Consider the following 26,173-nt stretch of genomic DNA (forward strand, 5'->3'; position numbering starts at 1 on the left):
CAAATTCTAACTGAATCATTTTCTCATGCTTGGAGCCTGGAGTGCTCACGCTCTCTCACTGGACTACTCTGCAGTCAGGCAAGCTTAGAGGAACATTTATTTACATGTGTTTACCCTATACCTGTTGCAACTGAATTGCCTTTGAAATCTCTTTTCTGTTGTCATTGAGAAATTGGCTGGGATTCCCAAGTTATAAGGGAAGGGTACTGATGGATAAGAGCATGGATAAACTCATATAGAGCGTAGCTGCATACACCTCATTTTCAAAGTCAGGCTAAAAAATGGAGGGCTATATAAATGAAAAGTGTTGGCTGATACCTGTTCTGAAATGTGAAGAAGCATCCCTTTGCTAGAACTGACAGAGTACCAAACCTGTTTTGTGTCAGGTATAGATGGTGTGCACTCTGGGGAAGGAATCAAGCAGTAAAAGTAACTGAAAGGTAGAACTGAAGGTTGCCACAGCTGCTTGTATGCTTATATGCTCTTTGCTATCCACAGCCAGCAAAATGAAAGGAAGCTTGACTAGACAGGAATCAAATGTTGTATAAACCTAATAGTTTATACAACAAGAAGGTAGTGGGTTGACACCTTCCCTATGTAAGTGAGTAACAAAATCCAAAGCGGTTTTACTGCACTCAGAATCCAGCTTACTATTAGAAACAGCCAGCTTCAATGTCTATCCTAAGGGGTTTTTGTGGTGCACTGCAAAGGTACGCTACATCTTTTGACCAGAATACCAGTAGCCCCCAGGGAAGGTGTACATGTAAACCAGCTGCTGGATCTGACCCCTGAAATGTGGAGGGTTTGCTCTGACTGCAGACACCTCTTCCTAGTGGGGTACAGAGTCCTCAATGAGGATGCATGAGAAGTACTTGGCACCACCTCTGCCTTGTGCTGGGGTGTGGCACCCACATGCATGAAGGACCTCCATTTTTGCACTATGGCCATCATGCCTTCCTCTCCCCGTGCCTGCACTCAATCCACAAACCACAAAAGCTCCACTAAGTGAAACATTTGTGTGATTTGCACAAGTGTACCCTGTGGAAACAACTAATGCACCTTCCCTGGTAGAAAGAGGCTGCTCTTGACATGCTGTAACTTACTTATACAGTCATCAGTCACAACCGCATTGCCATCATCACACTCTTCCCCATCCTGTACGATCCCATCTCCACAGGTACCGCCATCCTCGAAGCGGTAATCCACAGGATAGAAAGGGGTGAGCTGGCCAAACAAACACACAGCAGTTACTGAACTGGACCACAAGCAGCCTGGCTAGCAAGCAGAGGTGAAGGGCTGTGGGAGGTAGATCCCGCAACCAGGTTTTCTTATCCTGCTATTTGGTGGTTCACAGGGTTTATACAGAATCTGATTCAAAGTCCAGTGGATGCAAGAAGGATGCTGCTGCTGATTTCAGCAGGACTTAGCTTAGCTCCTTGAAGCAATAAGGAAATACATGGGTTTGGTTTACAGGGTTTGTGGTTTTTTCCTCCACTTTGTACCCTGGTGAGTTTTGCCTTATTTTGTATTAAGTAAAAAATGCTCTTTACTATCACAATTCCCCAAACTCAGCCCCAGTTTGTTCACCAGTGCAGCCTGGTACACAGGGAGGTTAGCAAAACCTGCAACACTGATGAGTTAATGCCTCAGTAATTGACTCCTGTAAACAGAATTCAGAAAAATACATAGTTGTGGCAGTGCTCAAAAATGAGCTTTCTCTCCATTTGCTTCATTGATTCTGTATGACACCTTGAGAACAGAAGTATGTTCTGTATTTAAAAACGAAACATACACCCATGAGTCTTCTGAGACCACAGTCATATTTTCACCTGGATTGGGAGCCATCCAAAGGTATCCTTAAAATACAAAGATCTCTGATCTCTTCTAAAAGCTAAGGCATTTTCGGTGTTTAACCGGTCCAACTCTTCTTGATTATTCACCACAAAAATCTGGGACACAGAAAAAAAGGTGATTGGTAACCCTCTCGAGAAGTATTTTGGAATGTCATGGAATCTAGTTTTGCCAGCTGACACGTATCTGCAAATAGATAAATGATTACACAGAAAAATTATGTGGTTGTTTTCAGAAACAGAATGGTGTGAGAACTTACACCCATGGACTGTCAGATCATAAGAGGCTTCTTTGCGACTGGTAAGAAGAGACACAAGTTTCCAAAGGCGAATGGTCTTTCCTGAGCGCCTAGCTATGGCTCCAATGGTCCCTATTTCAAAATGCACACCCACAGGTAATGATCATGCAAGTACTCATGCACAATCATTGCTGAGAAAAACTGTCAGATGCTCAAATGGTTAGACGCTGGAACAATTGCAAAATCCATATGGGCATAAATGCTTTTTGTGGGTTTGTCTATAATTTTTAGGCATGCTCATGGCTACAAATAAATAATGCATTGCTCAATGCAACCTTCACTTATCTTTTACCACTTTGTACTTTGTTTAGATTTAATTGGCGTTGAAATGCATGTTTCTTGATATGCATATACTTTAGTCTAAAGCCAAATCTTCAATTAAACAGAAAAAAAAAAATATTTCAAAATGGAAAAATTAGGACGAGCTGCTCTCTTACCAAATTTTTAATGTCTCAGTCACTGAAATTGGCTGTAAGGGGCATTAGGAAATAATCTCTTCCTTCAGCATCTTAATCAAATTAATTTTAGCAAGATTCAAACCATTTTTAAATTAAGAAAAAGCAAATGGAGTGCTTCTGAGCAAAATGGATTTAGGGATGAGCCTAATTCCCACCAGCATAAACAGAATTGGCTCTTTTTAAAACAAATTACCCTGAAATATTTACATAGCAGAATATTCCCATAGCCCTCAACAAAGGCCAATTTCATTAAAGAAGCATTGAAGAAAAATGCCCTCAGCTTGAAAGAAAGCAAAGAAACAGAAAGCCAGCAAAGAACTGATTCTGTAATTGTGTTCAGGAACTCAAGTCCCAGCTCCAGAACTCTAATTTCTCTTGAAATCAATAGCAGATCTGTGCTCTCTGAAACTCTCTCTTACAGATACCAGCCTTTGAAATTGTGAGAGATTTAAAAACCAAAATGAATCTTAGCCAGTGACAGAAAAACAGCACTTTGTTTCCTCGCCTCGCCCCTCCTCTGGCAGTGCTGGCACAGGAGGAGCTGATGGATGAATGGGTGATTGCACTGGGGACATGCTGCAGTAGGATGCTGGTTTGGCAAATCCCACGACAGCAGGGTGGGGGCAGAGAGCAGTGTCTCTGGGTCTTTTCTGTGTGCAGCTATAGAAACCCTGACAATAGTCTTCAAGTGGTACAAGGCAGGCTTCAAAGCTGCTACATGGGGATGTGAACAGAATAAATAAAAGCAACGTTTAAGCTCCTGCTCTTGACACTCATGGGAGTAAAACAAATGAGGCAGGCAAACGGGGAACACTGCTTTCTGCAAGTGCTCAATTTTCAGACCTGAGGCTGGCTTCTTCATCATCTTGCATTTCTGAGCACAAAAAGGCACTTGATCATCATCAAATGACTGTTCGTAGCGATGGCGTAGGGTACTTATATTTTAGGTAGTGACACTCCTATTACCATCTTTTAAGATCTAATATGAAACTGTGCCTTATTCAGGAAGGTGATAAGACCTACACAGAATATTGCAAGCTTTATATCTTTTTGTCTGAGTTCTCCATGCCATGAAGTACATGATAGTTTTTCTGCAAAAGCATGCAGCCTGATGTGTTATGCATGTTTATTTCATGCACTTTCTTCTTTCACCATCATGTGTTAAAAACAACGGGGCTTTTTTGTAATACCACACAGACAGGGATAAGTGAGCAGCTGACAAGACTTGCAACACACTCATGCAAAAGATTGAGTTCAATGACCCAGTTTAATGGACAGCGTTGTGAATATGTCACTTTCACACACTGTAACAGCTTTCTGACAACATGACAGATGGGAAAGTTAACAAAGCTAATTGCTGCTTATTGTCATTCAGAGACGACCAGACACCCAGCAATACCCACTTGCATGAGTGGAGTGGCTGGGCTATGCTGGTACACAACAGCAAGGTAGCATTTTCATTGCTGATTAAGTGCTACAATGCACAGAATAATAAGGCAGGGCCCAGCAGAAAGACAAGTACAGAAATAGTATTTACAAAGACCAAAGAAATCAGAGATGAAAAATTGCTAGGTCACTTTCCACCAGTGACTTGTCCTTTAAAGTACTTTGTCCAATTTTCTCATAAAAATGCTTTCAAGAAGGCTAGAGATTGAAATTAGCTATATGAAGTGTATGTCTACCCACAGGAGCTCAGAAGTCTGACTCCCACGGTTTGCAGAGACTCCTTTTTGGTTTGAGGTAGAGGATCCGTGCTTAGAAAGTTCTATCATATATGCAAAATGCTTGGTTCAAATATTCAATTCTGAAATCACTGTCTTTGCAGAAGATATAAAAAATAAGCAAGAAAGAGATGCTTACTTCACTGACCAATCTGAAATATATTTTGATTTACTGAAATAAAAAGATTGTATATGTACAGTAGGAGATGGAAAAGAGGGCATCCTCAGGCTTGAAAAAGGGTTTCTAAACTGCTGTTTAGGTTTCTAAACTATTTCTGTTTGGAACAGCTGCATTTCAGCACCTCAGTCACACAATCCTTGAACTAGTTATGAGACCAAACTCTTTTGCACCGACTGGAGTGCAGAGGTTTTGGGTACTAGAAATCACACATTGCCCATATACAGATATCTCCTCTGTACACCACTAGTGAGTACACCACCTCTTACAATAAAAGTACTTAAGAACAGCTCACATCCTCTCCCAGAACATTTGCTTACCGCTGGGACTTTTGGATAACGGTGTCCAAACACAGATTCCTCATATGGTGGGTTATTCACATGTTGTGGGGCTCTGCAGAGACATCTCCCTGGAGGCCCTGGAAGTCCTCTTTCACCTTTTGGTCCTATTGCGACTTGCCCTAGAAAGCAAAATACCAGGTTGCCTTGTTATGAAGTTAACACACAAAACATAAACGCAGCCTTAGTGGAAAAAGTACAGATCAGGTGGACAGATGCATTTACCTAAGTTTTCAGATATGCACATCTCCCAGAAAATCCACTGGGAACTGAGGGAAGGGATTATCAGAACCACCAATTCCAGCACTTCAGGAAGAAGACCTGAGTTTGTGCCACAGTCATATTATTTCAGATCACACTTAGAATTTTTCTACCAACTTTACAGAGAAAGAGAGAGATCATTTACTTAGAATAAATGTCAGCCTGTTTGAAGCTACAGAAATTCAGGACATGATGAACATACAGATCACTCTACACCTATGCACCAAGTTTGGTAGAGTCAGTCTCTGTATACATCTACAACATGTTGGACTTGTGCATTTGTACAACCACTTGAGCAATGCTGCTTCAGAGGTTTCTGTACAGGAAAACCCAACTAAAGATGCAGGAGTGCTATGAATAAAAGTTTAAAAAAATGCTGCTTTTTGACTTTCAAACTTTGGCAAGGATGTGCTATTCTGCAGAATTAGACTATGAGCCAATATGTTCATACTGCAAGCAGTGACATCATTACAGAAAGGTCTTTTAGAATCAGAATTTATATTCTAGAGGAGAAAGATTAAAAAGCCTGACACATAAACTTTCTGTGGATGGAATAAAGCCTTTAAAAAGTAATCTCAAGATCCTGGCTGCCTTCCTATTATCATGGTGAAAATTCTGCCCTCTGAAAACTTTCAGCTAATTTACTCAGGACAAAGATGTCTCATAATGGGAAATACGAGATATGTGAAGCTCTTGAAGAAGGCCTCAGCTTCACAGACGTACCATTTCCACACGACCACAAGAAGAGACCTCCTGCCCACTGATGTATGCAAGGGAAGAAAAAGGGAAAGCGAAATGGAAGAGGACATTGAACAGACTGACTGCAGTACAAGCAGCTGTTGTCCATTTGGAGCAACAGTAGTTTCTAATAGGTTTTGTTTTTCTTTTCAGATACTTTATTATTTATCCGGGTTGAGAAAACCTACCTGAGGCTTCACTGTCACTGAACATTGTGGGTTGTGTATTGTCCTTCATGTCTATGCTTGGTCTCACAAGCTGCCCAGAGTTCATATGCATGCATAGCTTTGAAGCCATACAATTACCAGTTACAAGATTTTTCTTGTGATTTCTACAACATGTACAATTGCAGTGAGCATACATCTCCAGCACTTATATAAAGAGAGAGTTTTTCTCCACTGCTTTTTTCCCCTCTGACTCCTATCCCTTTTCTTCTCTTCCCTTCTTTCCTTAATGCCATTGTGACTTGAGTCTCATCTGTTTTTCTTTTACAGAGCTGCACAGGATGAGTATGTCCTGGCTGATTAGAAATCGCAATCTTTCACTGTAAGCCAGGATATCTGGAGAAGCAGCAGACCTTTGATCATGAAGATTAACTAGTCCCTCCAAGGCTGCCAGATGTCTTTTCATCTACCAAACTCCCACAGAAACCACATAGGCCATGTTTTTGGTTTTATTTGAAACATCAGAAGCCATAATGAAGGCTTTAAAGTAAGGTATAGAGTCCTTATAATGGACAAGGGTGGCATGACCTGTCTTCAGGAGAAATCCTCTCCTTGCTTTCAATGGAGAAGCAAATGAAGCCCTGCAGCACTTTTTGTAAAGGGGCCTATGTAGGTGTATGTGATGAGTCAGGAGGGGCTGGGGAGCAGGGACACTGTTTAGGAGATCACCTCATCTCCTGCTTACCTGATCCTGAAGGTCCAGGGGGGCCTGGCTGGCCAGAAGGACCAGGCCTTCCAGGTGGACCCATGATACCTGCAGGTCCAATGTCTCCCTTTAGTCCCTAGGAGAGAGGAGACATCCATTTATTTGCTAAAGTATTAATACCACACAACTTCTTCCACCCAGCTCTGGCCTCCCTTTCAAGAAAGCCAAGACTTTTGCCAATAGAAGCATGCAGCGTGAGCTCCATAGTCACCATCCCAGGGAAGAGGTGCTGTCCTCTTCTACGTGGAGACAGAAAAGCATGTCCAGGCAGGAATTCTGCTTCTAAACGTGAATGGTCCCAGAGATCTGCTCTATGTGGAGTCAAGAAACACCCTGCTCTGACTTAAATCATTTGATAGCCTTTCTTTAAGGATGTCTTTTTATACCTGGCAGCTCTCTAGGAGCTCAGAAAGCACAGCTCAGAAAGAAAAGGCTGGTGGAGCTGAAATAGCTGACCCTGGAAATCCTTAGTTACTGCGCTAATACACACTGTGGGAAAAAAGAGAAAATTCACTAAAGAGTCTGCAAGGGCTTCCACAGTGACATTTTCCAGTCTTAGGGTGCAGTCTTTCAGAAGTACACTAATGACTTTGAGGCCCACAGTGTTTTCAGAAGTACTTAAGGTGCCTGGACTCCTGTATCTCCCTGACTTCCACCATGGGTATAGCTATGTTAACAAATCATTGCAAGGAAAGCAAGGGCTGCTTGGCTTTACAAAGTGCAAGCTAGTGTGTGACAGCACCATGCTGACAAATCGGGTCCCTCTGGTACCTTATCACTCAGTCAAAATGCTGTAAAATTACCTATGGGAGACGAGCTTACACACAGTTACCATACAACAGATAATATTCTGTAAAATCAGCCCTAATTGGCCTCATGGGAACTTGTTTGTGCAGCCAAACTCTCAGGCATTTGGAAGTTTCACCCTAGAACTGTTCAGCACCTTCCTATTTTTGCTCCTGAATTTAATATGGTGACACTTATTAAAAATAACTATGTTTATCTTCATACTCGTATACTCTCCAAGGCTTGGATTTCTCAGCTTTGTATTTCAGAAGTGTATTACATAGCTTAAAGTTAAAATATCTGATTTGATTGTTATGTAACATCATACATTATTCATCATAACAAAAATTATGTGTACTATGTAAGCTTTCTTTTAATGAAAAGGAGATGAATTCCTTGAAGATGGTGTAATTCCAGGTTAATGTGCATTCACGGGCACAGGACAAGTGGTTGCATGTCTAATTTCAGAGTAATGAAGCATAGATAGTAATACATGCTAAAATAATTTGTTGTTATATAATATGTTGTATCCCATGGATACGTCTGAATGTCACTTGCACCATTTCAACAGAGGAAGGTTGATTTTGCCATGGCCCATAAAGAACTAATTGAATATTTGCTTTGTTTAATCCTATTAGGTAAGCTCTGTGCCATCAAAACATTCCAGGATTTATGTGAATGTCAGCGTTGCTGATCCCTAATTACTTCTTACATTATGCAACACAGAACTATCAGACCAGGATTTTGAGGTCCCAAAGAAGTCTGTGGGAAATCTCTTTCCCCTACACAAGAGCGATCTGGCAGACGCGAGCCAGCACCAGCTGGACACGTACTGCCTGAAAATGAGCTGTCTTCTGTGTCTCCTGCTTTGGAGGAATGATTGCTTAATGCTTTCTTGTTTAGCACAGATAAGTTAAATAATAGTGGCATAATAATTAAATATGTTTGCCTTGTCCTTTTCACATGCACCCATGGCATTCATGGCTTTCCCATGGACAATAATTATATTCCTCTCCTTTCTTTCAAAAGGAAGCCCTATATAAAGCCCTAAGTCATTCCTCCTTATCAAGACTGAAACCCTAAACTTGCTCCTTAGGGTCAGTTCCCAAGTTACAAAGCTTTGAGTGTTATATCTCAGTGAGAATACAGTGAGGCTGTGACTTGTGACTCCCATCTCCTGGCCACCCTTTAGGAAGAGCCTGTCCCAGAGGCAGGGGAGAGTTGAAGAAGTCAGTGAGGTAATCAAGATGTATCTCAAAATGGAAGTGGAAGTAACACCTTCCTAATTTAGCTGCTTTTATCTAGGGATGTCAGCTGGATCAAGAGACAGGAAATGGCCCCATGTTGATGGAAACTATCCTCTCAGCTGAACAAACAGTCAGACAACTACAGCACTTAAAGGCAGCAGCCAGACCCAAAGAGCCTTAAAACGCTACTCCCAAGATATTTCAAAGGATTAGAAAAGAAGAAAGGAAATAGCTAGTTCACCAATTACAGAGAGGGAAACCAGTTTTCACGCAGAAGATCAAAGCTGAAATTGCTTTCAGGGCACCAGAAAGGGATTTGTATACTGAGCCTTGGGCCTAGAAATCCTAATTTAGGGCCAGAATATAGTTATTTTAGTCACGCTGATTGTTGCCTTAAATTATGACACGCTTTACATCACTGCTTTTTGATTAAGACACTGTGTAATGTGACAAAATCTCTAAGGTCAAGTAAGGAGTCCACTGTGTTCAAATTGATCTGCAGGCACTATGTCTTCTCTTTGCCTTATGCTTTGGAAAGATATTCTGTGCTTATTACTTTGGCAGGACAGATGAGCAGAGTTTACAAAAAAAAAAATCAACAAAGAGCACATATCAGCTATTAAAACCTGACAAATCAAGGACAAAAAAAAATATTTCTTGTGGGTCATCTAGCTAACTTACATTGCACATACCTTCCTTACTTGGTGACCTATTATTCTCTCCCTAACACTCAGCTTTTAATTTTTCCCCACACTGGCTATTCTTTCACTTCAGATATTAGCTGATGGTATGAAAGTAACAGTGAAGCAGGCATGTGCCTCTGTTTGCAATGCTCAGCATAACCAGACTGCAAATAAAATACTTTCAGCTAAGCCCATCAACCACAGCATCTACAGGCTCCTGTATCTGAGCAGACGTATATTAACACCAACACAGGTGTAGTGAGAACAGGTTCCCTTCCCTGTTAGTCAGCAGAAAGAAACAGGCTCTGCAGGTGACAATTCAGAGCACCAGGAACTGGTCTCCTTTGTATGCCCAATATCATTGCTTAAAATAAATACAAAAGGAAAGGTGCACTCAAAGAGGCCCATTTGGTGACTTGAACAGGTAACTATACCAATATTGCTACCTCCTCCTTGGAAAATGCTATAGTGGAGGAGTCAGTATCAAATTTACACACAATTCCTTGCCTTCATAACTCATCTGAAAATCTGAAAAAATAGTTCTGCCAGCATAATTATTTTGAGCTCTAAATAAGGACTGTTTGTCAACCATCTCATTCCTGAACATCTTCCACACAAGATTACCATCCCTTAAGGTCACTCACTATGTGTCTTCCTGACCTTTTTCAGAGCTGAAGAATCTGTCCCTGGCACGAAGTACTATGGCAAGAACCACCATATAAATATCCAGTCTAACAAATCAATCTTAGTTTAGTGTTAACAGATGAAACAGGAGAAAGAGAGAGTGTTTTAGTATTTTGGTCCTTTGAATGGTATGTTGGACATCTCCAAGGCCTTGTGGTTCTGCAAGCTGATCTGTGTTGACCAACACTTGGGCCTGGGCAAAGCCTGACTCAGACAATTTGGATAGCGTGGACAGAAATCATCCTCCAGGCAGGCCTGGAAGCAAGGGCAGAGCCTGAATGGACACAGGATGCACACTTAGTGCATGTGTTAGAAACCAGGAGTATATTACTGTGTAATACAGGACTTAGGTTTGATGTATAGACCAGTGGCTTTCATTGCCACAGACCACATAGCAGTTTAATCCATTACAGCATACCATTCTCAGTGTACAGGCAGCTACTGCCAGTGCACACAAGCAGTGGTTTTGCTAGCAGTAGTGTAGCTTTTTGCACTAGTGAGCCAGAGAGAAAATCCATGGACAAACGATGGGACTTCCCTTGCAAGATGCTGACACTGCCTCTCTGCCCAGAGCTGAAGTGAGGAGGAACTACTTTTTGTAACATCCACAGCAATCCTTCCCTCAGAGCCCCAGAAAGCCAGTGTTTTCCTACAAACCTTCCTTCACACATCCCAGCAATCTTTTCATGAGGGACAGAGGATGACACCTGGGCAGGCTGAAATTTTAGATATATCCCATTTACCGTTTCACCCTGCCTATCTGCCTGCTCCCTAAGTCAGCTTCAGGGTTGGGATCTACAAAGTGTAGGGCACTTACATCCCATGCATTACATCCCATGCTGTTTGAGACCTGGACCTCGCACCAACTCTCTAGCCATCAAGTGGGCCTGGGACAATAGCTCTATGTTGCTTAGGGTTCAAAGGAGGGGTTCAAGGTCTGCTCAGGTTGTATTCAACAAGTTTGTTACCAAGACAGGAAAAATACAACTTTCCTCATGCTTCATGGCCAGGGAGCTGAATGATACAGATAAGGCTTCAGCCCGAAAGCTGATGTTTTAACTCCTGCATAGCCTGTGCATGCATGTGAGGTGTTTCAAGGCTTCTGTCTGCTCCCCGTGTGATAAAGTGCATGGTACCACAAAAGCACAGACGACATGGTTGTACGCCATGACCACATAGATGCCATGAGATGTGGGAAGAGCAAACACTGTGGTCTTACTTGTTTGCCTCGTTTTCCAGGTCTTCCAATAGGTCCTCTGTGTCCTGGTACTCCAGATTGTCCCTTTGGGCCCATCTCTCCCTTGGTGGGTGTGGAGGGAAGGAAGCAGGATGTAAGTACGTGATTATACCCACCTTATACAAGATAGCAGATGGACAGCGCTTTCATTCACATGATTCCTCTAGATAATGCTGTCACTGTTTCTTTTTCAGAAATCCAAAATTACAATAAAATATTTTAAAACAAGCATAAAATGAAAAATATCTCTCACAATTTACCCACATTTCCCTGAAATATCCTTTCCTAAAGAGGAGTCTAACTGGAGAGATCAGAAACATGATCAGAGACTTGGAGAGGTCAAGGCTAGCAAAACTCTCTGACCCCTTGGCAATATCTTGCTTTGCTGTTACGACGCACGTGCAATAAAATCACGCAGGGAAAGGGAGATGAATTCACTCATCTTCTAGCTTCCTTAGAAGTGACCACTATTTCCTTATCCTAATTTCAGAGATAAGATGTGATTATGTCATAAAATTATCCTCCTTTAGGCTTCCTATCCACAAGCCATCATCTGAATTTTGATTTTCAAGTGCAAAATAATGATGACATAAAAACTGGTCATGGTTGTCACTGCTATTTGTAGTAGTGTCATTGTGATTCAGAGTATCAAGAAGGAAATATTTATTAGTTTCAAGTGAATAAAACCCAGTTAGGGCAGTTATGAATCAAGAGGTTGAATAAGTTAAACAGGAGGAAGACTATGACTAAGCCAATGTTCTGGGGAAAATAGAGAAACAACAACAGAGTTTTCACCTAAAATAAAAAGCCTAAGGAATTTGATCAAGTCCAAGTAGTGTTGGTCATTGAGTGAAGCAAGTCCTTCAATGTCTTATGCTTCCCAGGATGTCCCTGAAGCCACTTACTGACCCTGTGTCAGCACTTAACACAACTCCCCAACACATCACACTCACTTACTTTTTGTCCCAGCATTCCAGGGAAGCCTATTTCTCCCTGCAAAGTAAAAGGAGAAAAATAATCAAAGAATGTGGAGTGATCTTTGACAAAGCAGCACCTTCCTTGGAAGGAAGAAAAACAAGTGCCCTGGACTGATATCGATTAAAAAAACCCACACTGTGATTCATCACTGTGAGTGATGTGGTAGGTGGAGAATTCTAAGCAAAATTTTACAGTAAAGCCCCTTGTACAGTAACACTACTCCTCTGTCTGTTCCTCTGCCGCCTGCTTCCTCTCCTTGAGCAAAACCATCCCGATTGTGCTTTTGTCTACAGGCAACCGTTACTACCTGGACAACTTCCGGCCCCTGTGTTGGGGAATGGCATTTCTCTGTTTACATCAAAAGCAGTTTATTTTTCCTTTCTTAGTTAAAAGAACCACCAAGCCACCCCCTCCCCCCTCCCAGCATTATCATATCACCAGCTAAAAGCATTTTGGCAAGCTGGTTCTGGACTGCACAGGCCAGGAGAGACTGAGAGACCTCCAGGGAAATCACCCTCTGGCTCATCAACCCCACTATGTGCTGGGGCTGGGGGGCACATGGACACAGAGGTTGCCCCACTGCCATCCCATCATGTAGGACCTTCCCTTGCCACTCTTCCCCTCCCAAGAAGATGCCTCCAGGCTCCCTTCCTCCACACCACTCCTGTTTTTTGCTATCAGAAGTACACTGGTTCTCATGGGCATGTTCAGCTAAAGCTCAAGCCATTTGGAAAAGAAAATTACCTGGTCTCCTTTGACTCCTTTGTCACCCCTGTCACCTCTGGACCCCTGGAGAGAGATAACAGGGTGACAACAGCTTAATTGCTACCATTTCATGAGGAAGTAAAAAATATTTCTCCTACATGAGGCATTGTTTGGAGTCACACATAATACAGCAATATCTCCAGAGTGAGGTATATGGTAGATACCTTAAAATGTTTCCTTATTACTTTAATTGATACTATAACAGCATTAAGAGTAAGGCTTGTAGGAAAAGGTAATCATTCTCCCCAGAAAATTATTTTAAATATGTGCTTTCCTGGACATAATACTTCCAAACTTGATTTTTTTCCCCAGTTGGCTTTATCCAAGTTCAGGTCCCACTGTAAGGACTTACAGTAAAAACTGTCTCTGTGCCAAAGTGTATATAGCCTAAATAAACCAGACAAACAATTAAGAATTATTATAGCCATTCTACAGATGGGGAAACTGTAGTGAGGTGCACTGTAGTAACTTGTTCACAAGAAGATAGGGTGTAAAACTCACTTCTTCAGCATCCCAGCCCAAGCTTGTGCTCCTTCTCAATGCTTGTTTTCATTTCTCAGTGGGACCTTTAGATTTCACGCCATCAAAATTCAATCTCATTTCTACAGTTACTTTTTTTACATAATTGTTTCCAATTGTTAAGTTATACATTAATCTATTGTCACACTGACCTTTTCTCCTCTAGTTCCAGGAAAACCCTAAAGGGAATGATAGATATTTTAATGCTTCTCACTTTCAAAATCACCCAAGAAGCCAGACTTTCAAACTTTAAAGTGAAGAAAAAGAACGAAGCACAGATAATTAATTGCATTAACTTGTAAATGCAAATGAATATTTATAGCTTCTAAAATTGCACTGAAACAGAACTATGAAATGTGAATTAAAGGCAAGACAACTCAGCCCAAAAGCCAGTGTAAAAAAGCCAGGTAAAGCCAGCATGTTTGATATTGCTTTAAAATTGAAACAAGGGAAATAAAATGTAACTGAAAGTGAATAAAGCCACAATTAATAATCTAAAATAATTTTAGCAATAATCTTCTTCTTCTTCTGGTTTGTTTTTTCTCCATGGAACATCCTTAGATTATACTTAAGTAATCTTCTAATGTGAAGGTTACTATAAAACTGCATTTCTCTTTAAGAAATGTATAATAAACATCAGTGTTCTGTTTTTCTTTCCAGTCCTTTATTTCAATAAACTGATTATATATTTTTTCAAGTACCTTAAAATGTTATGGCTTAAATTTTTAAAGGCAGAGGATATGTTATAGACAATGATGTGCAGATACTAGAACACCAAGATCAAATTGTGCTTACTATCCAACTGTCAATACATATGCACGGTTTTAGTAGAGGACCAAAATGATCTCCACAGTCTTATGAGGTGGGTGGAAAACATTGCAGACATGAATTAATGCTGCAGATATACTAAAGAACTCCAGTTTTCTAGCGGGATACAATTATACATGAGTTTTGCTTTTAAAATGAACTTTTGCATTACAATAATTTATACCAAAGCAATTTTATGAAAAGCCAAAAACACAGCCAAGCCCAACCAGACAACATTATCTTGTTTGAAGTAGAACATATTTTTTTAGCTGTATTAGAAAAGATATATCTCGATAAATGCTTTCCAGCAAATTCATGAGGGAAGCAGCTGTCAGCAGAGCGTTAGAAACCAATGTCTGAAAATGCAGCATTTGGTTAACAAACCTTGGAGCCCATTGGTCCTCTTGTACCTGGCAATCCCATCACACCCAACTCTCCCTTTTCACCCTAAAGGGGTCAATAAAGAGAGTTATTGATTGTGGCTCTCTGAGGAGGTCATATTTGAATGTCTGACAGTTTAGTGGTTCGGGTTTTACGTCACCTAGTTGAGACAAGCCTGACCTTGGTGTAGCATTGTAGTCAGAGGTCTATATTGCAATTGCATTCTGTCTGAGTCCTCAAATGTTATCTTATTCTTCTATTTGCATTTTCTTGGGCGCGTAACTTGTGCTTCAGTTCTGCCAGATGTTATTAAAGGACACACAAGCAAACTAACAGCAACAGTGCATCCTTTTTCTGCATGAAGGTGCATTGTCTCTACTCAGCATCACTTCCACTGAGTTGCAGAAAAGAAAGGTATTTTGCTGCAAGCCTTTAGGGCTTGGGGAGGCATAGTGACTACTTTTATTGCAGTTCTGAGACATCATGTGCTTTACAGTGGTTTGGAGCCAGTAAATCATGAAAAGACTTTACAACTTCTCTGGCTGCTGTCAGCTAATTATATCTAGCGTGAAATACGGAGTAGTCCCCACAGACATACAGCAGTGCTACCAGCATAATACAGTTGGCTCTCATTCTCCTTTGGCTTTCACTGTCCTAGAAATGGAGAGGATTTTCACACTGGCTGCTTCCCCAGCAGAAGTTCAGAAAAGACGTGAAGAAACAAAGTAGGAGAAATAAGGATTGGACCAAGGCTGTGTCAAAGAAAGAGAAGACAAGTAAGGAGACCTAGCTGAAGAAATAGAAGGTACAGAGATGGGAAAAAACCCCCAAAACAAACCAAACAGCAGCTTACTGGAGATTTACAGCAATAAGAGGATGCAGCAAATGACTATGGTGAAGATGAGTATCAGGAGTTTGGGAAGACCAGAGATGAGAAGAAGTGAAGGAAAAGAGAGGCACAACCAATGGAAGTGAGCAGAGAGGCCTCTATTTGACTGGGGCCTTCATTGACAGGCAGGAAAACAAAATTTATAAAGACCAGAAGGAATGAAAGTGTGAACCCATCTAAAGAACAGAAGAGACAGGTATCAGAGGAGATGATAAAAGCAGAAGAATTGGAATCAAACAGCAATTAGGACTTGCAGTCAAAATATAGGAAAAAGTATTACTACTGAATGTGAGGGATGCTTGTAGGGGTGTGATGAAAAAGCATAACAATAGACAAAGAGAAGATAAAATCAAAATTAAGAAGACTTCACAAATAAAACTAGAACTTATATAAGGAAAAGGCCAAGTGAATGAGTTTTCTGACTGCTCTGCTCTCAGTACTAAGACTGTGAGGGAAGGAGGTAGTTGGACCTTCCTTCTGCTTTTGTTGCTCCCACTGTGGGAAATCATAGCACACAATGTGTTTGGGGGGGACACATCATTTCCTATCTCATAGTTCAAAGTGAACATTGTCTCCTTTCAAGTACATATTCTCTTGTTGCTTGCCTACATTACACATACTATATTATGATGTTCTTCATCTACCATAGCTGTGAAGATCTTGTGAGGCTACTTCCCAGATGTCGCTTGAATTCAGAAGTCATCTACTATTATTCTTGCAGTAGCAAGGGCTATTGCATCATGTCCTCTGAGGTATGGGCACCAACCTTCATGGAGCAAATGAAAAGTCAAAGATTTATTGCAAAATGCAGCTTTGAACTAAACATTGTGTGCAGTCCTTTTGCCTGATGCATACTGGATTGAAGAAAAGCAAGTTATCTCAAAAGTCCCAGTAGAAACTCCATATGCTGTGGCTCCTGTGAAGAGCTGTATACCTTTTGCATAAGATAATACTCAGTAAAGGACTGTCCTGCAGCTTTTTTATAATAAATGCAGATGAAGCAACCACTCTGCAGTAGCAAAGAGTGCCTTGCCATTTCTTCTGCTGTTAGTTATTAAAAATCATAGGAATGAATGTTTGTTTGTATGGGAATGAACTTCAAAGATGTGAGCAGCAATCCTCATGGTTTGTAATCTCTTTCTCCTGATAGCAGCCTGGTATTTTCCCTCTGACCACATGGGCACACATTTACGCTGCAAAGAAGTACACATTCAGGCAAAGAGATCGTCATAAAGAACAGTCATAAAGATGATGATCAGTTTGGAAACACTGATTCGTGTGATTGTGAGACACTGGTGGTTATGAGTCTTTATTAGATTGATTTTCAATTTTCCTTTGACATATTTTAATCCACATAAGAAGTGCTACAGGGGCTAGGCTGAAGGTGGAGTAACCCAACCCTAGACTGGGCAGGTCTTTGCAGAGCACTGTAAGAAACAGGACAAGCACAGTGTCCTTGCGCTGCTGCAGCTTCCCAGCCTCCAGCAGATAGCGGTTTAGACATTTCCCTAGAGAACTCTTCTGTTCAGACTGTGATGTTGGACAGGTTATTCCATGTGAATTTTAGTCTTACCTTCGGTCCCACAGGTCCAGGCCATCCTACTGGTCCTGGCATCCCAGGGATGCCCGGGGGACCTGGTCTACCCTTGAACAGAAAACATCGATTACAATGATTCATGTAACATCATTCCTATGCACAGGCCTCCACTGCACACAGGAGATATGGAGGAGTAAAGTATTTTCAGGAAAAGACCTGGAAATGCTTTGTTACCTTGTAATTAATACAAAAAATACTATACTCATAATACAGTTTGTGTTGATGCTGCTGTAGGAAGTGGGCTCGCAGAAATAGCAGGTTATACTGATTCAAATAAGTAGGTCAGGCACAGAATAAATCTACATGCAGTCAAAATAATCATCCTAAAACCCCAGTATCAATAACTTAAATTGTCTTTCCATTTACTATGACGTAAATCAAAAAGACTTGCATGCAATTATATCAGTATGAACGCAATTTATGTTAAAAACAGAACCAAATCTTTACTAAGATATTTTTATTTACTATTCTTATTTTAAACATTCTCATATTAATAGCTGTAATCGCTCTTTATTAGCTCCTGTATGACTAGCAATAACTACATATATACAATTATTTATCTATTTTGATTACTGCCTGTAAATCACTCTTTGAGTATCTCCTAAAATCCTGCAGATTAGTGCTATTCCACTGCTTTATGCCACTTGACAATATGATCTCAGAAATGTCATCATGACATTTGGGGCTAAGAGTGACCTCCCATGAGCCAGACAGCTTTTAGCAAAAGTTATAACATTTTATTTCCAACCTGAGCAACTTCTTTTCTGGGGCCTACTAGTTTTTGTTGGAAGAATAAGTACAGATGTAATGTGTTTAAGGTTTGCACCCTCTTCGTAGGTTGGTAGGTGACTCTGAGACATTACTGTTTTGAACATTTGAATTTATGTGAGTAATATTTTTATTTACTGTAGGGCATTTGCAATTTAAATTAAATGTGGTTTGTATTTATTTGAATTACTGATTGGTAGCTGGTGTTAAAATCCTTTGTATATTATTAGAAGGGTGTTAAAATCCTTGGTATATTATTAGAAGAGTACTTCTTTTCCCGGTTAGTGACTACCCCCTGCATACCTCTGATTTCATCCCGCATCTCTATCTTCTTTTAAAGTTAATTACATTAAATGGAGGTACTTAGCAACTGACATAGTGTATTCTGTTTCATCACACGTAGGGGCACATATTTTTGATAATATATCATGGCTCATATGTCACCAAGCATAGGATTGTAGTCAGCATATTGCGTTTGTGCCAAAACTCTGTAAGTGTAATCATTAATGGTTATTCCTCCTTTGGGGGTATTTGGCTGAGCCTTGTTTAGACTTTGGAGGTGTCAAAAGTTTGATTTTGTTTTGGGCTTTTTTAAATACACCTTTTATGATAACTCCCATACTCTGCTTCCCCTGTCCACAGAGGCACAGTTCAGGCAACTTCCTACTCTGTTTTAATTGTCCGGCCAGAGTCGCATGCTCTTACTGAGGGAATTTATTGAATTCAAACCAGCTGGAACACCTTTGCAAGCCAGAGGGCCCAGCTGTTCAGGCCCGCACCCAGAGCTCCCTACCACCCACCCTGGGTACTTGGGGAAGCAGTACAAACAGATTAAACTTCAACGTTAGTTAATTTTTATTTAACTGTTGTCTGCATCCCCTCTCTGACAGCTGCTATGTGTCAAGTATTAGACAGCTTTCTGAGACAGCATCTTGGTTCATACCTTTCTTCCTGGTCTGCCAATCTCCCCCTGTCAGAGAAAGGAACTTGTTAGTCTCATAGGCACCACATGAGCACAGTGGCTCATTAGTCAATACATTTATATTATAAAAAGAAATAAATATTGGGAATATCTTTGTGTTCAAGACTGCTTCCAGAGGTAAAATGAGAAGAGTTACTTTAACAGAGCTCCTTGGTCTTTCCTGTGTTCTCAGCCCTAAATCTATAGTCATCCCCTTGTATAGCAAAGCATGTAATTACATGCCCAGCTTCAGGTATAAGGCTCTTTAAGCATCATCATGGAGCAAATGCTTTGCAGATCTGAAGCCATAACTTAACATCTACGCCAGTTTTAATATCTGAGCTGACCCATACAATTAACACTGCATGGGAGAGCTCTGCTTCTCATGTCCTCCCAGAGGGACAGAGCGTTCAAAGGCTTTTGGATCAGTAAGATTACTGACTTGTGAGCCTGAGCTGCTTTCTTAATACATACTCTAGACAGAGGGAGCTATCATGAGAAGCCATAAAAAATATTTCAGGACTGAAAATGAACACTGAAAGATGAAGCTTTAAATTATAGCTTCAAACCAATTCACAGATTTACATTCAAGTTAAAGAAAATACCCACATCCATAAGGCCCACCATTCACTAAACAGACAAGGAAAAAAGTGAACACCCCCCTCCTTTCTTTGCCCCTCAAAAACATGCCATGGTCCATAACCACAGACACTTACCTTCTCCCCTTTTGGTCCCATTATACCAGGAATTCCTTGTGGACCCTAGGGAGAAAAGTGAATGCTACTATTAGACTGCATTAGTAAGGAGACACTGGTGATTGTCTTCCCTCAACCCTTGACCCTGTAGGTGTCTCCTGGGAACAGTGTGATACCACAAGGTTGAGGTGTTGGATGTGGTGTTTGAATGTAGCCTCTAAATGCCAGGTCTGTGCCACTGCTGAATGGCAGGCTGGAGAGTTGTGCAGGAGCATCTTCCAGATGAAGAAAACTAGCAAGAAAAAGGGCCTGGAGCAAAGGAAAGATGAGAAGTTACCGGAGTCCTGAAGAATCAGTGACAACGAGGACATGGAGACACCGCATCAGCTAGTAAAGGAGGTCAGCCAAAGGGGTGGTGAGGAAAGTGGCATAAAACATGTGGGATGGGCTCTGCAATGTGGTATGGACATGGAGTATTGCCACCACTTCTGAATCCTGAAGATATTTCTCTCTCTCAAATGAGTCTGATTCTCCTTTCAGGAGACTTCTTAATCCAGGGAGACCTTGAACCCCATCTCAGGTAAAGATTCAGAAAAACAGTTTTGTTTCTAGAATGCTTCAGTTCACAGATGACCTTTTATTTTTGAATGACTAAGGAAAAAAATTCCATGAGCCTGCATCACAGGAGCATTAGATTCACTGTACAAATCATTCACTCCAGGTTTGGATCCTGACTGTCTTATACTGTCCAAAACATGATGCAAATTGTACATGAACAAGAGCAAAGTACACCCCCAAATGCAAATTACTCCAACTATTTTTGTCAGTAGAGTCATTTTAGATTTTCAATAGTGTAAATCAGAATGCACCCTATTAGAGTCAGAGCCAAATTTTGTCTTATTTCTTTCATTTTACCTTAGGTTACCCATGGAAGGAATTATACTCTGAGTTATATAATTACAGATCTAAATCTCTTTCTTATAAAAGTGTTAAAATCCAGCTCTGAGTCAACAGTATGAGATTTTACAACTCTTTTGATAGACATACAAGTTACAGCAGAAAAGAATTCAGAAGTACTTTTTAGATATTTTTTTGTAATGCTAGCATTTCTTTTCAGGTGTCCATTGTCATAAAAGTATTGTGCAGAGGACTGCTGGCTTTAACATTGTCCCATTGCAAGACACAGTCCCATAATTTATAATTAAAAATTCCAAAGCCATGTTATACCTACCCTACTGTCTGCCGTTGTGATAAAATCTGCCAGCCTACTCTATTTAAAAATGTTCTTGGAGGGATGGTAGATCATTTGGTTGCAAGGTTAATATTATTTATAGCAATGGACTTTGTAGAACAATGGATTTAATATTACTGTTCTTCCAATTTAAGTCAGAGAGAGTATTAAGAGGATTTTTTTAAAAAAAAGACAGACTAGCGAAGACTGAAATAACAACTGCTTCTTTCACATGTACTGCAACTATGGATCATGGCCAACCACACTACACGGCTGTTTCATAATGCAGAGAAGACTTTTCTCAGTACAGGACAGGACAAACACTTCCCATCACTTCTCTCCACACCTCATCATTCACATACTAAATGAATCTGCCTCATTCTGCATCTCAGCAAAGACAAAATGGCAGAAAAATAAAGTCAAGGTTCATAAAACAAGACTTTATGGCTTTCACATCGCAACTTCCAGACTATTTACAAATACCTCCTGAAGTATTGACTTCTAAATAATTTAAGCTTTTTGCCACATAACCGAACCTTTACTGTAATGTACTGTCCATACTTTTTAAATAATGTTTGGGTGCTTGTTAACTTCTCAGTCACAGTTTTGCTGCAGCAAAGTCCCGTGCCATGTCTGCTATTAGCTGTATTGTAATAAAACTGACACCCAGAGGCCTTGAGGAAGATCACTGTCCCAAAGTACTAGGCACAACACATAGATCAGGACCGTCTGTGCCCCAGGAGAAACTGAAAATACCTCTCCATGAAAATCTTTGTTTATCTTTGGAGGGAATGAACTGGAATGGAAAGACAGATGGGTGATCTTCTCCACACAACATACATGTTCACAAAAATCTTCTCCCTAGAGGTGGACTGTTTCCTCAGAAGATTTCTGACCTCCCTCAGAAGATTTCTGAAAGTACAAATTGTAGAAAATTAAATGGGAGGTCAAAAACACTAGCCCAAGGCTACTCAGCAGAGGCAGAGACTTTGCAGGTCAAGCTAGGAGATTCCACATCTCCTCACTCCCACCCCACTGCCCTCCTGAGGCCCCTCCTTGTCCTGCTTCTTACTGTAGGTGTTTGCCTTCTAGGGGATGTACTCCACTAACATTCAAGTTCAACGCACTTCTCGTGCATCCACTCCATGGGCTCTTTCCCTCACATAAAGGGCAACAGAGTCTAAAGCAAAGAAAAAACTAACAAAGAGTCTCTGAAGGAAGAGATGGTACCTCCAAGATTTTTGATGAGTGCTACCTGTTGTAAAACTCCACAAAAATGAAGTGTACACTTGAAACCAACTGGAGTATGCAAGGCAGGGATGAGAATATAGGGTAAAAAGCCTACATGATTTGTGCATAGTCATATAAAAATGAAATTAAGCCAGAGCTTGGTATGCTTATTAAGTGGTAAAAAGCATTTTCAGATGTTTCACAGCTTTGTAAGGACCTTGGAGCAAGTGAGAGAACGATGTGGTTTAATTACAAATGCATCACTCACCTGGGGGCCAGGAGGCCCTGCAGGGCAATGCAATTCGGGTAGAGAGGAAGCCTGTATTATCTGGAGCTCCTGACACAACTCTTTCATATCCAGGGCAAGCAGCTTCTACATAACATAAAACATATGAGTGAACATATAGCCATACGTAGCCTGTCGGAGAAATGTGTAAGAAAACAGCCACCAAATGCTACAGCCTCAAGAATTTATTTGCTCCCATAGGGAGAAGCCTAGGGTTTGTCACAAGGTTATCTTCACGGATGCTTGAATATTAGCACTTCAGCATAGCATCCTGCCCCATGCTTCCTCCTCCTCCTCCTCTCCCAGAGGCACATCGCAGCCGGACTGCCGCACGCCCCTCGGATCCAGCGTGGGACCCTGGCCTATTCTTAGACCTGACCCTGCTGTCTCCATTCCACTTTACAAGAAGCAGCTCCTCTCCAAAAATAGTGTCTTTGCTCTAATAATAGAGGCTATGCTCAGTGAGGGTATAGGCAGTGTGAACTTCGCTCCAGAAGATACTAACCCGTAGGCATTCATTCACTGCAGACTAGAGCTGATGACTTTAATCATCAATGAATGTCTAACCTCTTGACTTAAAAAACAGGATTTCATGAGTAAACTGGCTTATTTATGTCCTGTGACAAAAGTGATCTCCCCTGGAAATGCAAACAACCACTGAGAGAGGAACACTGGGTTAATGCAACTGATTTTCAGCTTCCAAGTGAAAAGCCATTTTCCAGGAAAGCTCCAACTAGAGACTCCAAAGCACAAACTGCTCATAGTGAATTCATGTGGCTCCCAGCCTCCTAGTGACTACTTATTTCATTTCATCTTTTTATGGGGAAGATGGTGTGAAGGGTGATTTCATGCTCAGATTACTCTCTGGGCTGCTTGGGGGCATCTCAGGGACCCCGGTCCCAACCTCATCCTCACCGAAGGAGTACACCACATTCCTAAGGAGATCTTGTCTCTGGGTCTGCTTTCTGTGGAAATCAAGGCACAGGGAGAGGATGAAGAAGGGGGAGGCAACTAGATTTTTGTTTGGGGGGAATAGCACCCTGAGCTCAATCCTGATCTCTCTGAAGACAACGGAGGATTTTACACTGTATTTTTTCTTGGGTTAGTTCTTGTCAGACATCTTACTAATAATTATTTATATAACACTAGCAATAATTGCAGTACTTGTATATGGTAATGAACAGTAGAATTAAGAAATAGAAAATACTGAGTAGGTAGAAAAATTCTTAATGCTGGTAAATATATGGGAATTAACAGACCCTGGCAATAAGAGTAATTGGGCATACTGCTATATCATATACCTATTGTATCCTGTATGTTGCATATGTTAACGCATGTGTATGGATACACATCATATAGAGCAGGTATGTGCCTAAGTGGGTGAGTGAAAACTCCATACCAGCAAACACATCTATTTTTGCAAAATTAAATGGTGGGAATAGATTCCATAGGAGTATTTCGGGACCTTCATTTCACCTACTGGGTAAGGCAAATGTGATGCAAAGCAGGACACATACATAATGCACACCCTGAAATCACTGTGCAGGATGGAAATCTGCATTTCTGTCCTTACTTGTTTTACGGCATTGCCATTTCCTTTAGTTCAGGATTGCCTTACTCTAAGAAATTTCCCAAAACAGAGTAAGGAGAAAATCTTAAGTTAATTAAATTAATTGCCTGAACAAACCCAGCCTCGTTTCATTACTTTGAGATTTACTTCAAGCCCCAGCCTGAAATGTTAAATGATTTTCCTAACAGACCCATATCAACACAGACAAATGAGTTTGCTGAGTGATGCCATGAAGCAGTGCTTGAGAGGATGCTTCAGTCTTTGTCATACACAAAAAGTCATGTAAAAAGAAGAGAAGGGCTCCCGGGCCACACTTACAGTGCTCCAGCCATGCCTGAAGTACGGTGGTGGAAACAGGGGTGGTGGAGGAGGGCCAAGGAGGCAGCATGCTCTGCGGTTGAACTGTTTCTTCTGTTCCAAACAAGGGAGATCTGTTCAATACAAACACTCATCTGTTGTCTTGAACACCACAAACATTTCTTACAGAATAAGAGGAGTTTCAAATCCACAGGATTTTCCTACATCCTGTGGGCACTTATTGTAACACTGTAATCAAAGCAGGGATTTAAGAAACTGGGTGGTCCCTTAAGTCTATAGAGTCCTTCTTGTGCTGAAGGCTATGCAGACATTTAAGCTCTTAATGTGGCTATGACACAGGCTGATTTTGGAAAATTAGAGATAGGCAGCATTAGAAAATAGATCGAATTATTTCTTGTTTTCTCTATCCTCTGTTCCAAATGGGTGTTAGAAATGGCATCTTCCAGTTCCTGTTACAGCCCACGTGCCACCAAAAATCACTCCATGATGTTGCCCACCAACCTTCCCCGTGGACCGAATCACTTCAGGCACTTCTGTGATAACAGAGTGGGAAGCTGTTCCACAGCACATTTGCTTATATTTCCCCTGGGACTGAAACCAGGTTTCTGATTCATGCATCATCCCTAAGAATAAATACTCTGCAACCCAGATTTAGCTGATAGCTTCGTCACTGACTGACTGGTAAGGCAGCATCTCAGTTGTGTTTGGCAATGTGTTTAACCTTTTCTAAGAGGTAAACTTCCATCAACAATATAAGAAGCTGTGACCAGATTCACAGAGAAAGGATGTGAAGATGATGGGTTTTTTTTCTGAACCTATTTACTCCTTGGGAAATGCATCTCTACCCAGGGTGGGGGCCTTTTGCAAAGGTTTTGCCAAGGACAGCAAACATTTATTTATGTCTGTTGGTTTCTTCCTCTGGCTAGCAGCAGATGGAATGGTCTGTGAACAGAATGGTGGCAGGGAGCCAAATACAGTAGGAAGAAAAGCCTATGGTGAAGTATCTGGTATTAATAGAAAATCTTTAAATTAGGTTTCTAGGAAGACAAACCTGACAAAATTGCTAGATTTGTGTGCAAATCAATCGCAGGCTGGATATTAGTCACATCTGAAGGTCAGGCAAATCTTCTAAGGGACAGAGATACAGAGTTTTTTAAATGCCTCAGAAAATGTATTATATCAGTTCCACCATCCCACGTTAATGAGTACACCATTTTCGCAGTCCTGATGCACAAAACAAAAGCTGCCCAGAGGAATGTGATTCAGCAGCATTCAGGGGTAGTTTATGTTATCCAGATTTTTTTCTCTATCAAAACATTATTTGCAATGATACCTTTGAGAGATGAGTCAATTCAAGTCTGAAAGGATCCATAACGAAGACTCTTTCTCAACTTTTCCTCACAAGTTTGAAACACAACCAAAAACTTGTATTTAAGAGAAAGGCAAAAGATTTATAATAAAAAATACATATATATTATTTCATTTAAAGATTGAAACACATACTGAAAATGCCAATGCCCTTTAAAAAGTAGCAAAAGTTTGAGTTCACCTGTCTCCAGTTCTAAGCAACAAAATACAAAGATATGTAGAGTTAAGTCCTGCATTGGCTTATTCTGAATTCAGTCACTCTTACACAGCTGTAACTAAGGTCTTCAATTTTTACCACACATACTTCTGCAGTTGTCTTAATTTCAGGACTGTATTTGAACCTATTGGGACTAAATTGCATATTATTAAAGCAATGGACAGCTTGTAATTTAACAAGGTA

General features: G+C 40.8%; 1 protein-coding gene across 1 annotated transcript in view; it reads right to left on the reverse strand.

Moving 5' to 3' along the window:
* COLQ (collagen like tail subunit of asymmetric acetylcholinesterase) overlaps positions 1-26,173 on the reverse strand; it is a 42,857-nt gene that overhangs the window by 4,957 nt on the left and 11,727 nt on the right. Inside the window, exons 2-15 of the mRNA XM_074838348.1 lie at positions 24,406-24,518; positions 22,500-22,604; positions 19,792-19,836; positions 19,058-19,084; positions 17,323-17,394; positions 14,864-14,926; positions 13,825-13,851; positions 13,133-13,177; positions 12,368-12,403; positions 11,393-11,473; positions 6,753-6,849; positions 4,827-4,966; positions 1,830-1,949; positions 1,104-1,224 (exon numbers count right to left, since the gene is read on the reverse strand). Coding sequence (XP_074694449.1) covers positions 1,104-1,224; positions 1,830-1,949; positions 4,827-4,966; positions 6,753-6,849; positions 11,393-11,473; positions 12,368-12,403; positions 13,133-13,177; positions 13,825-13,851; positions 14,864-14,926; positions 17,323-17,394; positions 19,058-19,084; positions 19,792-19,836; positions 22,500-22,604; positions 24,406-24,518 — 1,092 coding nt within the window. The remainder of the gene's footprint in view (positions 1-1,103; positions 1,225-1,829; positions 1,950-4,826; positions 4,967-6,752; positions 6,850-11,392; positions 11,474-12,367; positions 12,404-13,132; positions 13,178-13,824; positions 13,852-14,863; positions 14,927-17,322; positions 17,395-19,057; positions 19,085-19,791; positions 19,837-22,499; positions 22,605-24,405; positions 24,519-26,173) is intronic.

Source organism: Strix aluco, chromosome 1, assembly GCF_031877795.1.
Source record: "Strix aluco isolate bStrAlu1 chromosome 1, bStrAlu1.hap1, whole genome shotgun sequence".
Classification (NCBI taxonomy): domain Eukaryota; kingdom Metazoa; phylum Chordata; class Aves; order Strigiformes; family Strigidae; genus Strix; species Strix aluco.